At 31.6% G+C, this 15320-nt stretch overlaps 1 protein-coding gene and 1 long non-coding RNA gene across 2 annotated transcripts; both read left to right on the forward strand.

The window, feature by feature from the left end:
- The first annotated feature begins 7978 nt into the window (after positions 1–7978).
- LOC101493366 (ras-related protein RABA1b) lies at positions 7979–13652 on the forward strand. Its single transcript, XM_004488958.3, has 2 exons — positions 7979–8335; positions 12916–13652. The coding sequence occupies exons 1-2, from the start codon at positions 8115–8117 to the stop codon at positions 13346–13348; spliced, it is 654 nt and encodes a 217-aa protein (XP_004489015.1). The 5' UTR covers positions 7979–8114; the 3' UTR covers positions 13349–13652.
- Positions 8342–10402, forward strand: LOC140919297 (uncharacterized). Its single transcript, XR_012161997.1, has 2 exons — positions 8342–8646; positions 9841–10402. It is a non-coding gene; the product is annotated as an uncharacterized lncRNA (long non-coding RNA).
- Positions 13653–15320: the final 1668 nt, after the last annotated feature.

Below are 15320 nucleotides of genomic sequence, written 5' to 3' on the forward strand. Positions count from 1 at the left end.
AAGTATCAATCGTATAGCAAATAATTAGATCAAAATAAAATAACATAAAAATGTATGCAAGTCATGCATGCTCCTAAACATATATGATCCGGATATAACCAGCCACACAGGCGTCCACACAGAAGTCACCCATACCAATGGGGAAAATTAAACCAGCCACACAGGCGTCCACAAAGATGCATATGATATGTCATGAAATGATAATGATGCTCAAAGATACATATCACCACCCAATTAGATAATCACATAAATCACAAGCCACTTAGGCAACCACAAAGATAACAATATTTAAAATCCAATTCACCAGCCACTTAGGCAACCACAAAGATAACAATATTTAAAATACAAATCACCAGCCACTTAGGCAACCACAAAGATAATATTTAGAACACAAATCACTAGCCACTTAGGCAACCACAAAGATAACAATATTTAAAATGCAAATCACCAACCACTTTGGCAACCACAAAGATAAGAATATTTAAAATACAAACCACCAACCAAACCACTTAGACAACCACATAGATAGAATATTCAAAACACAAATCACAAGCCACTTATGCAACCACAAAAATAATATTATTTAAAACACAAATCAAGGTTTGCCGCTAAACACATCACAAAAATCAACTTAATCATGTTATCATAATTAAAATTAAAACTTTACACCAATTCCCCCAAGACTCATATAGATTTCTTAAAAATCAAAACTTTGAAATGAAATAGCACAAAAATCGAAACTTTAAATTAAAGACATCCTAAAAAATATTACTCATGAGATCATAATAAAAATCATAGCTTTATAATTAAGTACACATAAACAACACACAAATAATAACTTTACATCAAATATATGACATCAAACATATTACTCATGTTATAATAATAAAAATCGAAATTTATAATTAAGTTTATCAAAGCAAACATATTACTCATAAAAATAAAATATTATAGTTAAATTCTTTAAGGCAATTAAAAATCAATATTTTTCTTTTAAGACAACAAGTTTTATATCAATATCTTACAAACTATTAATTTAATATCTAGCCTAACATTGCATGGGGAAAAGCCCTTACCTTAGGCGCTTTCTTTCTTAACACCTCTAAATTTGCACGAGAAATAGCTCATGGGGCAGTAATAAATTCAACACCGATAGATATTGGAATTTACGACTCAGAAAATTATTTTGAGAGTGTACGAATGACAAATAGGTGTGCCAACCAGATGCCTAATGGAAATGTATGAACATATAAGCTATTTACGTTGCACTATTACCATTGATTTCTTGTCTAAAATTGAAGTGCACTTAATTCCAACATTATACTACCAATAATTACTATTTCTTTAATTTTATTAGGTTGTTACAAAGCCAATTGAAATCATGTGTATTTATATGTATGAGTTAATTTGGATTAACTAATAGAGTTCACCATATATTGAAGGGTGTCACACACTAATTTTAATTAAATAAATAAATTAGAGATTGTCACATCACCCTTTTAATTTTTTTATCTAATAGTTACGAAACCAAAAATTTCATAAAATTATTTTTGTAGACAATTATAATAAAATTATAATTTTAGTTTAAAAGAGATGAATGCATGGGATACTAAAAGCAAAAAAGTCTTTTTGTGACCTCTCTTGATTGCACAAAAAGTGTTTAAAAATACATTAAAGGTGTTTAAAATGAATTAATGCACATTATGCCAAGAAAACACCATGAATTGTCATAAAATCTTGTCATAAATGAGAGTAAAAGAATGAGTCAAGTAACTAATTTTTGTTTTTATAGGATGGACCAAAAATATTTTCAAAACACTTATACATAAAGGTTCGTTTCCCTAACTCTATAATATCACCTAAAATGAATACTTATTTGATTGCAAATAAAACTAAGAAACAATATAACTTATATAAATTCTAATTTAATTAAATAATTCAACTAATATTTTATCAACTAAAATAAATCAAGCAAGACAAGAATACCACTCACACATAACAAAATAAAACAAACATATCTAACCCATCAATTTCATGATTATCGAAACTAATCAAATAAAAATATCCATTTATGAAATAATGACATCATAAATAGTCCCCATGTAATTGTCACGTCAAACAATTAAATAAAAATGAAGATTATAATTATTTAGGTAGAGTAAAGTGTGATAAAATTTAATTTAATTTATTTACACATAGAATAATTATTAATTTAATAATAGCAATTACTAAAAATATACACATATAATATATGTGAAAATTTTGGGGTGTTACACACGTCTTGTTGCTAAGGGTTTCTCTCAACAATATGGTATGGATTATGAAAAAACTTTTGCTCTTGTAGCCAAGATGACCACTATTCGTACTCTTATTGCAGTTGCATCTATTCTTCAATGACATATTTCTCAAATGGATGTCAAAAATGCTTTTTTAAATGGTGAGCTTCATGAAGAAGTCTATATGGTCCCTCCGCAAGGAGTTTCTCATAATCAAGGGGAAGTATGTAAGTTAAAAAAGGCTCTATATGGTCTTAAATAGGCTATTCGAGCTTGGTTTGCGAAATTCTCTAATGTGATCACTTCTCTTGGTTTCCGCTCTAGTAAACATGATTCTGCATTGTTTATAAGGTCCACCACTTATGGTCGCATTATACTTTTTCTATATGTTGATGATATGATTATTACAGGTGATGATGTTAGTGGAATCAATGAGTTGAAATTGCAGTTAGCCAAACAATTTGAGATGAAGGACTTGGGAACTCTTCGCTATTTCTTGGGAATTGAAGTTGCCTACTCTCCTAGAAGATACTTCTTTCTCAATTAGGCATGGCAACGGGGCGGGTCGGGGGCGGGTTTGGGTGCGGGTGCGGGGTGGATATCATCACCCCCGCACCCGTCCCCGCACCCGAAATTTAATTTCGGGGAAAATCCGCACCCGCACCCGCACCCAATCAAAATGGGTTTTCCCCGCCCAAATCAAACGGGTTTGGGTGGGTATCCGCGGGTGCAGATTTTTTTGCCATCCCTATTCTCAATCCAAATACATTGTCAACATTCTTGATCAGACTCATCTTTCTAATACTAGAGCAGCAAATACTCCTCTTGAGTTGAATGTGAAATATGCTCCCTCAGATGGTGTTCCTTTACCAGATTCTACTTTGTATCGTACTTTGGTTGGCAGCTTAGTGTATCTTACGATTACCAGACCCGACATTGCTTATGTTGTTCATGTTGTTAGTCAATTTATTGTCTCTCCCACTATAGTACATTGGGCAGTAGTTATTCGGATTCTTCGTTATCTTCGAGGAACTCAATTTCAAAGTCTTCTCTTTCCATCGTCATCCACATTAGAGTTACGACCTTATTATGATGCTGATTGGGCTGGTGACACCACAGATCGTAAATCCACCACATGGTTTTGTATCTTTCCCTCTTATTTCTTGGAAGAGTAAGAAACAAGACATTGTCTTTCACTTCTCTACAGAAGCTGAGTATCGTGCTATGGCATCCACTACCGCTGAAATAATTTGGTTGCGTTGGCTTTTGTCTGATATGGGTATCTCTCTTTCTGAGCCAACTCCGATGCACTGCGATAACAAGAGTGCTATTCAAATTGCTCACAACTCGGTCTTTCATGAACGCACCAAACACATTGAGATTGATTGTCATCTTACTCGTCATCATCTTTAGCATGGAACCATTACTCTAGCGTTTGTTTCTTCTTCTTTACAGATTGTTGATTTGTTTACAAAGATACATTCCATTAAACGTTTCCGTTTTTTAGTTGACAAGCTCTGAATGCTCCATATTAATGCATTGTGAGTTTGAGGGGAGATGTTAGATAATATTATTATATATTAGTAGTAAGGGTATTTTAGACAATTCTATTCTTTTATATATATACTCATTGTAACCCTATTAACTTAAGTTTGGTTTATTCTATGTTATGAAACCCTAGAGTGGTTGTTTCTCTTCTTCCTCTTTTCATTGTTAACAAGTTTAATAGAATCAAATTCCTCCAAAGTTCATTGGGTACCCCGTAGTCTAGCCTCTAACTCATTCTTTCTTCTAAAAATATTACAGTAGTACACATCATTAAACCTCAAGAAATCCTCTTTCCCACTTGCAAGAGCTGTATCATCTCCACTATTCCCACGATCTCTATTCCAAGCATTAACAGCCATAATGGGATAATGAGAGTGAGTACACCAAACAACTTGAAATCTAAAAGGATGCTGATATTTACGAGTAGTCTGATGATAACAAAGAAGAAGATTGTTATGGTTCGAACGTTTATGCCCAAGGTGTTCCACAGTAGCATCTTGAAAGCTCATCCTGCACTCTAAGTCACAAATCCCTTTACCTAGCCTTTTAGAATTAGAACGACCCTGACACACTGACGAGGCCAAGTAAATTTCAAACCAAAGTAATTTAGATCCATAAACCCACACCTGCCCAACATATCAGCGAACCTAATGGTCTTATTCTCAGAGAAAATCCCACATGTTGCTCAGATGGCAGAAGGATTTCATTTCAATCACCAATAAATAACTCGATGTAAATAAATCCTAGATCGAAGGTCTATCAAATACTCCCAAAAGAGAGAACGACTTGAAAAATTTGGACTAACATAAGTACCGGAGCAGATCCAAGAGTGCACACCATGTGAAATCTTTACAGTAATACATTGAGACATGGAATCAATGATGTTGTACGACTAGCAACTAGAGAGATTAGCTGAAGTCCATCCTCCTCCTGAATGACCCATAACCTCCTCCACTGCAAGAAACCTAAACCAAGCTTTACTCCAAAAGTTATTAAATGTAGAAAGAGGAGTGTGAGTCTAAAAAAAAAAAACCAAATCAGGCATAAACTTATTAAGAAGGTTACACATGTGGGTCTTACTTCGTACTAGCAAAGAATATTCAAAGAAATAAGAGAAAAATCTTTGAACACAATCATTGATAAGAATAAAAATAAAGCACCAACCAAATATGTGAGACCAATCATTGCAAGTCAGGGGTTTCCACCACAACATAACCCATATCCCCATTCTCATCATCCTCAACACTTTTAAAATGAAAAGCATGATTGTACTAATTTTCCATCCTTTTCCGAAACCGGATCTGGTGGTTTAAGATTTTCAACAAAATCATTTTTACCACCATTTTCCATATTTTCTATGCATATAGGAGAATGGCCAACAATAGCATTAGTAGGGGTACTTTTTACAATCTATTTCAAATAGTTGTTCATGTGATTTATAGCCATGTCCACATTATTACCCATATTAAGGCCATTGGTTTGCCCACATTTTTTCAAATCCAATTCATGCTTCTTTGAATGGATATTGGTGTCGCCATTGTATGCATTGGATTTCTTTTAAAATTAGTACATGTCCATATTTTAAGAGTACCATGCACACTAGTACCTTGAGTGTAGGTGGTGTTGCCCATTCCTACTTCCTATCCAAATTTTAAAGGCATACATTTGTTGTTTCCAATATAGGTAGTACTGCTTTTAATCCTTTTGACTCATCGATTTATTACTCTGATTAGTTTTATTTTTACCATTACTTGGCCTCCTTTTGTTAATTATCAACCAATCTCTATATATATGGCTATTATTGTGATTTTCAAGGATAACATTAATTGATTCCTTAGGGTTATAAACTGGGTCTTTTTTTTTAGTACCCTCTTTTTGAAAAAAAAACACCAAAATACCCCCATTTGAAAAAAATATACCAAAATGTCCTTTTTTTTTAAAATCAAGTAGGAAGTCGCCATTTGGAACTCGGGCTTCCTTAAGGAAGTCGCCATTCCAAATGGCGACTTGTAAGTAAAGAAAAAAAAAATGGGGCATTTTGGTATATTTTTTTCAAATGGGGGTATTTTGGTGTTTTTTTTTCAAAAAGAGGGTATTTTAAAAAAAAAACCTTATAAACTAATTGTGTTGACTTTTCTCTCATATCTTTGACTGCGCCATTACAAGTAGGTTGGACATAGATGTCGACTTGTTTATTCTTTTTCTTGACAAAACAATTCTGACCAACACGTCCAAACAAGCCACATTTGGTGCAAAGAAGATGCAACCCCTCTTACTCCACATTAAACCAATGATCACAAAACCAAAGCTTACTAACCACCGGAAGATCAAGACGTATTTTGATAACTCTTCATCTTATGCATATTTTTCATTGTTTTAAGTCTTATTTATCTTTAATCATTAGTTAATTTAAGGATTTATTTGATATGCTTTGTTGATTTTAGTTCTTTGATTTAATGAAATGTTTATGTTCTTATTTCCTTGATTAAGTAGAGATTTTTTTTGTAGTTTTGTGTTGTTTCTTTGTTTTAGTGCAGTGCTGAATTTTGGTGAGAAATCAACATGACCTATGTGAAGTATTTCAGCCATATCTGAATGTATAAAAACCCATTTTTTTCTTCACTTTCTTGGTATCTTTTGGCCATTAGGAAGTTTGGAGACTTGTGCCCTAGTAGAGAAACTCAGATGCAGCTGTTTCTAACACCATTGGAGAATTTTTATCAAAAATCATTCATGAATCTTTCTTGTAATTCTTCTTTAATCTGTATCTTTTGTATCTCTATCATGAGTAACTGAACCCTATTTATTAGAGATGAGTGAAATAAGATGAACCTTTAGTTTTCTGATTTGATTTCTAGTTATATGAATGAGTTTATTGAATTATTTTTCTCATCCCTGTGCTTAATACTTTTTATCCCTTGATCAATTTTAAAATGTTATACGATTCGTATTTTGAAACGAAAGTGGACTTTACGAATGTTTGAGATGAGAAATTCATGATATTGTAATCTAGGGATACATGCATGTCATGAAACCAATTAAATTAGTTGCAAATGCAATAGTTTAATAAGAAAATTCTTGCATTGTAAGATTTAATTTTAATCTTAAATCCACTAAAGAATTAGGAGTTACTTTGGAATTAAAGGTTCTGTCATTAAGATATTAGGACAAGAATAATAAAGAGAATTCGACAATAATTCAATAAAAGAATTTAGTAACTAAGATCAAATTAGAAACTAAAGTTGGATTCGAAGTGAAACTCATCGTTGACATTTTTCTTATTATAACTCTCGTTAATTTCAAATATTATTTCAATCAATTCAAAAACTTTTTGTTCAATTTTAATAATTAAATATAATTCGATAATAAAACGCAATATTTGAGTTCGACACTCGGTAATACTGTTTTATTATTAATTACAATGATTCATTATACTTACTGAAACACTATCATATTTTCACACATACTCTTAACATAGTTTCCCCGGACAGCATCAAGAGTTTGAAGTTCAACCTTTATGAGTATTCCATTGGCGGTGGCAAGGGCAATGGCAAGAAGTATACTCTTAACATAATACTCCATCCATAGGTCCATAATACAAACCCATACAAGAGTCTCGTTAGTCATCCCTTCTGAAGCAATAAAATCGGTTTTCCTATCTTAAGTCACGAGACAATTATAAAAAATCATCCAAGGGCCTCCACTTACAATTTTGTCTCTATCAGCGGCTACGTTGAAACGCACCATCTAGAACTCGTATCCAACATCAACCATATCAAACCCATTGTTAATCTTCCAAAGTCCTTTCAAGCGTTCTCTCATGATAAATAAACTGATATCCTTTTCCAACATTTTCACTATGATCGAATTTTTAAAATATAAATTAATTATTTGAGTTCAATACATTGATTTATTATCGGAACTATTATGTTAACTAATCTATTAAAATAAAAAATCTTACCAGATAGACCTCAAAATAAAAAAATCTCACCAACTAACTAATCGGCAACATATTATTTTGGCTGACTAAAAAAACAAAATTATATTGGTCGGTCTCTCTTAACGGTACAAAAAACTCGTTAGTGACTAATACTCAAATAAATCAAAATATAATTATTTATCCGAATTATTTAAAATGGAAAAGAATAAACTTGCGGCGCTATTTTGTACATTCTCCCATTTCTCGACTCTACACTTTCTTTTCTTCTTTCTCAGCACTCTTCGTAGTTTCTCTCTCTTGTTTTTTGAGTAACATCACAGAGCACAAAGCAGAGTCGAATAAGAACAGAAATGGCAGGTTACAGAGCAGACGATGACTACGACTATCTATTCAAGGTAGTTCTGATCGGCGACTCCGGTGTCGGCAAATCGAATCTTCTCTCGCGTTTCACGAAGAACGAGTTCAACCTTGAGTCCAAATCCACCATTGGTGTTGAGTTCGCTACTCGTACTTTGAATGTTGATTCTAAAGTCATCAAGGCTCAGATCTGGGATACTGCTGGTCAAGAGAGGTCAATTTCACTACTCTATCGTTTTATCTTTTGTTTTGTTTGAAAAATTGAAGATCGTGCTTAAGTAATGAATTTGTAGATTTTGCCTGTTTTGATTTTTGGAGGTTAATTTTGTTGAGTGGATCTGATCTCGTGTTTCTATTGTAGTATAGTGGATCGTGATCTGGTGTCGTTGAAGTGCTTTTCGATTGATTGAGTGGTGTGGTGTTTGTTCAATTTGAGAAATATAGCGTAATTATTGTTGTTGTTAACGAACAAAAGTGGAAGAAGATGTGAATTTTTGCGTTTGTGGAGTTAGCATTGGTAAATAGGTAATTAATACTTCTATTAGGGGGTAAGGAAATAAGTGCTGTGATGATTTTTCCATATTAGCGGTGGAATTTGGACCATTTGTAAGGAGGTCCAATATTTTTGACTTTTTGTTTATAAGTAAAAAGCAAGAGTTGAATTTTGTCAAAAACAATAATAAGAGTTTAATGGATATAAATTCTAACACTTGTCGGCATCTAGTATATGATTTTTTTGTTAAACTAACATTTTAGTCCCTAAAAGTATAAGACGTTGCCATTTTGATTTTGACTCAGCAAAACTCCAAATTAGTCATCAAATATCAAAATAATTCTTGAAAGATAAAACTTATTATCATAAAAGTCTTTGAAAGATACAATTTGGTGTCAAAATAGTCCATGACCGTTATAACATTTGGAACTAAAATGATTGATATTTTGATGAACTAATTTGGGTTTTTTGCCGAGTCAGGAACCAAAGTGACAGTGTCCTATACTTTCATGGACTAAAATGATGGTTTATCAATTTATTTTTTGGTTGGCAGACAAAGTAACAAGCACCACTAATAAACTCACACACACAAAATTGAGATCCCAGGTCACCACAAAAAATATCCAGCCTAGCAATATTTGCATTTCCAGTTGAACTAGGCTTTACGGACAAAAGATGATTTTAATTTTGGCACATAGTACTAATTTTAGGGCATTTAGTTAAGGAATTAAAATTAAAAGATTTTTATTGGCAAATGTAGGTTTTGAAATTTATAGTGCATTGAACTTAATTTTAAATGGTTTCCAATAAAATATGTCTATTTCTTGTTTAAACCTAGTCAGTGAAACCCTTTTATTATAGTGCATTGAATTGAATTATATGGTTTCCAATAAAATATTTCTATATCTTGTTTAAACCTGGTTAGTGAGACCCTTTAATTACATACTCTAGCCATTCCTTTTGACTTTTCGGTTTTTCAGGAAAATTTTGTTCCTATTTTATTGAGTAGTTTTAAACTTCAAGTCTTCAATTGAATGATGTATATTGTTATTGTAAATTAACATTGAGTTTAGTATCCTATTTCATTGTTACAATAATAACTAAATTTATATATTTGATGGAATGAAAATTTTCCGTCTTCAAACTTCTAACTTAATAATATCCAAATAAACTTGAATTTGTATAATGATTTCCTGATGCTTGTTATGTTTTATTTTTTGTATTAGGAATGCATCCGACAAGGACACCCTATTCAAATGACTAGTATTAAAAAGTAAAACCATGTTAGGTTGAACTTGGCCTTGTACTTTTCAATATTTGACTAGATTGTGCTACATGTGCTTCTTATAATGGTTTTTTTATTAACAACCAAAGTTAGTTGTTAGTAATTGTTAGAAAGTTAGTAGGTGGAGATCAAACTCAGCATCTTATACTTCTCAATCCCCAAGCCCCTTCTCCATCATCAGCAAACCACCTTATGTCTCCCTCTTATATGTACAAGCAATGCTATAGCACACTGATTTTTCATTAGTTATGTTTGGTTCAAACAAGGGAAGGGGAAAGGAGCAGTTTTAATGTAGAAAAAGTCTAAATCTACCTTTTCACATAATTTAATGTACTATTTTCGTCTCAAAATATAAACATAAGTGGGTCAACAAAAATGGATGTATTTGACGGAAATTTTTGACCAAATACATCAACTTTTGTTGATTCATTTTTGCTTATATTTTGAAATGGAGGGAGTAAGGTTTTTTTAGTCAATGCCTCTGAAAAGTTTATCAACATGTATTCTCTCTCCACCAAATCTGTTCCAAAGACTGTATATGTTGATTAGTTGTGTGTTGCCGATAAAATATTGATCTTCTTGTCTTTAATTAAAACTCTACTTTCTCCCGAATGAAATATAAGTAAAATTAACACATATTTTGAAATGAAATATAAACAATTAACAATTTTTCTCATATTTAATGATTGCATCTTTAAAATATCCATCATTTAATTTAACTATTTATATTTTCAATGATCCAATTTATTAGTTATAGAGAGTAATTTAGACTATAGAAATAATTGGGATTGCATTGATTAAAAAGCTACCTTTTTTTGGTCTATAGATAAGATAATATAATTACTACTAGAAACTCACACACAACTGCAAAGTCCCGAGTTCAAACCTGAGACATGATGTCTAACTTAACAATATTGACATTTTCCAGTTGAGTTAGGACTTAAGGACAATCAACTACCTGTTTTAATATGCGTAATTTGATATATTTTTGTTTATATTTCATTCGAGATGGAGTACATGTCTTTTAATGAATATTTCATTAAGCATTATTTCAATTTTTCTATTAGTATATTCAACTTTTGTAACCGAACCTTGTACTGGGAAAAGCTTTCTTTGCTTGTTGTGTTGTTCAATTTTTAACATTATATTTCATGAGCTGACGGTAGAGTTATGAGAATTATAGCATAATTAGCTTGGTTTGTGATCTTAGTTTGATATATAAGCCTTATTTTGAAATATAAGGTTTGTTTGGTTTCAAAAGAATGTTTTCTGTTTTTATTTTTATACATATTAAAAATTTGCTACTTTGTTTTCACTTTATTTCCTTTTTTCAAACGTTTTCTTATAGAAATCTTTGGAAAGAAGAAATAGAGCAAAATAAGGTGTCATTGTTGTAATTATCAGTATACACAGAAAAACATTTCTCCAAATCAAACATGCTCTTATTTTTGCATTTCCATCTTATAGCTGGTAGGGATTTGGAATGTTGCTATGTGTGGGTTCTTCTGTTCTTTATGCTTTGGTCATCTATGATCTCGACCAATCAAACTGTCCCATATATGAAGCATATGATTGCAATTGTTGCAAAATAAAGTTAAGCACCAACCTCGGTTAAGCATATACTAATAGAATTTGGTTATATTCTTTTCGCGGGCCAGCTAATAATTAGGTCATAATAGAATTTTGAAGAGTTATCAATTTTTCTCCTCCAATGTTTACTACATAGAATGTGTTAAACTTGATGCAAATAAGTGGCATGTATCTTAACTCCTAAGGAAAGTTGCCTATGGTAGGCGGGGGTGGAGCATAGTGTCCTCAGAGGGTCCCCTCTCTGCCAAATGGAAAACTACTCTTTTACATGTGATAAACTGTTGAGTTGTGGGTTTATATAGAGTTTGAATTGTTAACACATGATATTTTAACCAGTTATAATCTTCATTGTTCCTCTCATTACATATTCATCCCATTTCAACACTGCAATCAATGCAAGATGGTAAATAGATTTACACTACAGTAGTAATATATTGGCCTCTTGTTCAGTTTACCATCAACTATTCGCTTCAAGAGTTAAACAATTTCATATGTAGTCTTTTCATCAAATTTTTCCTTGAAAACTAAATTCTCCTTCCCCGTAAGAAAAGAAAAGAAAATCCCCATCTAGCATCCTGCTAGTTAGAATAAACTACTACTGTTGATATTTTTCATTCCAAAGGCTTTGTCGATTTAGATTCAATATTGTCCATATCACTTAAACATATATACTGTGGTTTACCATCTATAGATACTTTGGGTTAAGTAATAATTCTGTTCCAACAATATTTGGATTATTTTCCCGTTATTAACACGTGGGCCTGAAGAATAATGGAACCACACACTCTCAGGTTTTATTTCTTACTTAATTGCTATTTTTGAGCTAGGGGTGACAGAATTATGGGGTGAGATACCTATGTGGAATCTGATGTGCCGGTTATTGAATGAATGTTAAACAGTACAACAGGATAGTTAGTTTATTTTTTTATATTAGTTTTTCAGTTAGAGGAGTTAATACTCTACTTTCTATCTTCATATGGGATGTATACTGTTCAAGGGAACCATCAATTCAACGAGGATTTTCAGTTTATTAAAACACTTCTATGGTATTATAGTCTAGTTATTATTAGGAGTAGAAATCTAAGGATACACAACTTTGAATATTCTTGATGTGTCCCAATAACATCGCGATGCCTCTAATCTTTGTTCAGCAGAATTGTCAAATATGTGATATTCCAGCTTACAAATGGTAGGTATGGAGTTGCAGTATCATTCAAGTTCTGTAGCCAAGGGCTTAGAATACAATAAGTCTTGTCTTGATTTCTGTAGATTTTCCTTGTACCTAAACCACCTTAATGAACACAATGGCTGTATTGTTGCTTACCAATCCATTGTTGTGAATAATGATGTGTAACAAGTAGCCAATTTTTTTATCTGACTTTACTACCAAATTCATGTTAATAATTCACATTTTTTCTATCTGCAGGTATCGTGCCATCACCAGTGCTTACTATCGCGGGGCAGTCGGTGCACTTCTTGTATATGACGTCACACGCCATGCAACATTTGAGAACGTCGACAGATGGCTGAAAGAACTGCGAAACCACACAGATTCAAACATTGTTGTGATGCTTGTTGGGAACAAGTCAGATCTTCGTCATCTTGTAGCTGTATCAACAGAAGATGGGAAGTCTTACGCTGAGAAAGAATCACTTTACTTCATGGAAACCTCAGCTCTTGAGGCTTCTAACGTAGAGAATGCATTTGCTGAAGTTCTCACTCAGATCTACCGTATTGTTAGCAAGAAAGCTGTAGAGGGTGCTGAAAATGGAAACGCGTCTGTGCCAGCCAAAGGAGAGAAAATAGATCTTAAAAATGATGTTTCTGCCCTGAAGAGAGTTGGTTGTTGTTCAAGCTAAAGATTGGATAATATAATTCAATTGATTGCTATCGGCTCTGTTGTATGTGTAATATTCTAAGAGAGAGATACGAACTAGAAGAAGAAGAAAGAAAAATGTAATTTAATTTTTCATAGCATGTTAGACTCTGTGTGTAACCTTAAAAAACAAAGTTTGATGTTTCAATAGGAGCTGCTGGGGAAGCAAGTTGACTGTTACGCGGCATAGTTTGTACTCAGTAGTGTAATATAGTTGTTTTTCAAATGTTTTCACCTGCAAAGTGGTTCCAGATTGAAAGTAATTGAATCATTTGAGTTTGTCCTGACTTTGATGCAGAAAATTTGCTATCACCGAGTGCGGATTTAGGTTTTCCTGAAACTCAACTCAAAATCAAGGTGGAAGTTTGAGGTGTTCTTATCCGTCGTGTCCATAAACCTTTCTCACTAATAAAAATATTATATTTTTACTTATTTACTTAATATTTTGATATATTATAATTTTTTGTTTTAACAAGTCTTGCAGAAGATTTTGTAAAGAAACTAAGGTTTGTTTGATTTACATCCCAAAAATTCTATTTTAGTATTTTAAAATTTTAAAATTAAAAAATTTGTTTGGATTACTTGTTTTTAAAAACTGTCTTATAAAAATATTTTTATATTATATTTTTTTAAAAAAAAAAGCAAAACAGATAAATTGTGTTTTACTTTTTATTTTTCTGTTTTTTTACTCTGTTATCAAAAACAGTTTTAGAAATTGGAGTTACCAAATAAATTTTTCTAAATTTTTCTTTTTAAAAACAGTTTTTTAAAAATTTATTTATAAAATAATTTTTAAAAACTAAAAAGTAAAATACAATCAAACAAGCCATTTGCAATTTTGAATCCGTATTCCAACATATAAAATGTCATGCAAAATTTCTACCATTTCAAATGCGCTTGTGAGACTTATAAATTTTAATCTCTTTGCTATTGAAAAAATAATTTCAACATAATTTTGTTTTATTAGTTTATTTATTTATTTTGGTTCTATTGCTTTATTGACCTAATAAATATGATCTTCCTAAAAAAAATATTTTTTAATTTGTTTTAATTCTGACAACAAAAAAGATGCAAATTTTTCGTAGGAGTTGAGGGAGGACAATAACTTTTCGTAGCCAGTTGTACATATGACATTCTCACGGTGCAATAATTACAGTTTTCCAATAATAAATGTTACTTATTTTGTAATCATGTAATAATTGAAAAAAAATTGAAATAATATTCTATTATTAGTTTGAATTAAATAAGGAAATAGGATTTCGAAAATTTGAATCATGCTTATTTTGTAACCATTTAATATGAATTAGAATTTTTATTTCGTAATACTCGTTTCTATCGGTACAGTTTTCTAACACTTTTTTTTATTTTAATTTTAAGTTCAAATTTAAATTAACTTTTTATTTTAATACTTTGTTATGTAAATCTCTAGTTTAAATTGTACATAAAACATTTTTGAATCAATAAAATTGAATGAATGTAAAAATATAATGTAATTCAAACGAAAATGATGTATTATTGTATTTATAAGTTATTCGACCTCTATTGTAGACATATTTATTCCTGGCAACAACATACATTTCCAATACATTTGCCACCTTTAGGGAAGCTATTTCCTATACAAAACTTGAAACAAGCTTGATCATTTGGACATGGTCCTTTGCCAAAGCAAGCACTATAGCCAATAACTTCACTCATTACTCCTGCTAATAAAAGAAAATGTCATTAGAAACGTAGAGGGAACATCATAGTTTTGTAGAGGGACATACCAACACATGGTGTCTACAACAAATTTCAAGAAACATTATATTAGAATTTAGTAATATATATTTTTAATATTTTCTTGTAAATATTACCAACTAGATCAGAATAAACTTTTAGTACAATTTTATCTATTTAAAATGCACAAAAATTTAGTAATGCAAATAGTTTGTTACCCGAGTTCATGAAGACCAAAG

Source organism: Cicer arietinum, chromosome 1 (genome assembly GCF_000331145.2).
Source record: "Cicer arietinum cultivar CDC Frontier isolate Library 1 chromosome 1, Cicar.CDCFrontier_v2.0, whole genome shotgun sequence".
Lineage (NCBI taxonomy): Eukaryota > Viridiplantae > Streptophyta > Magnoliopsida > Fabales > Fabaceae > Cicer > Cicer arietinum.

Excerpts from the sequence above, each read along its gene's own strand:
- LOC101493366 (XM_004488958.3), top strand. The coding sequence starts at position 8,115 with ATGGCAGGTTACAGAGCAGACGATGACTACGACTATCTATTCAAGGTA. Across the intron at positions 8,336-12,915 it reads GATACTGCTGGTCAAGAGAG|GTATCGTGCCATCACCAGTG; the intron begins GTCAATTTCACT and ends TTCTATCTGCAG.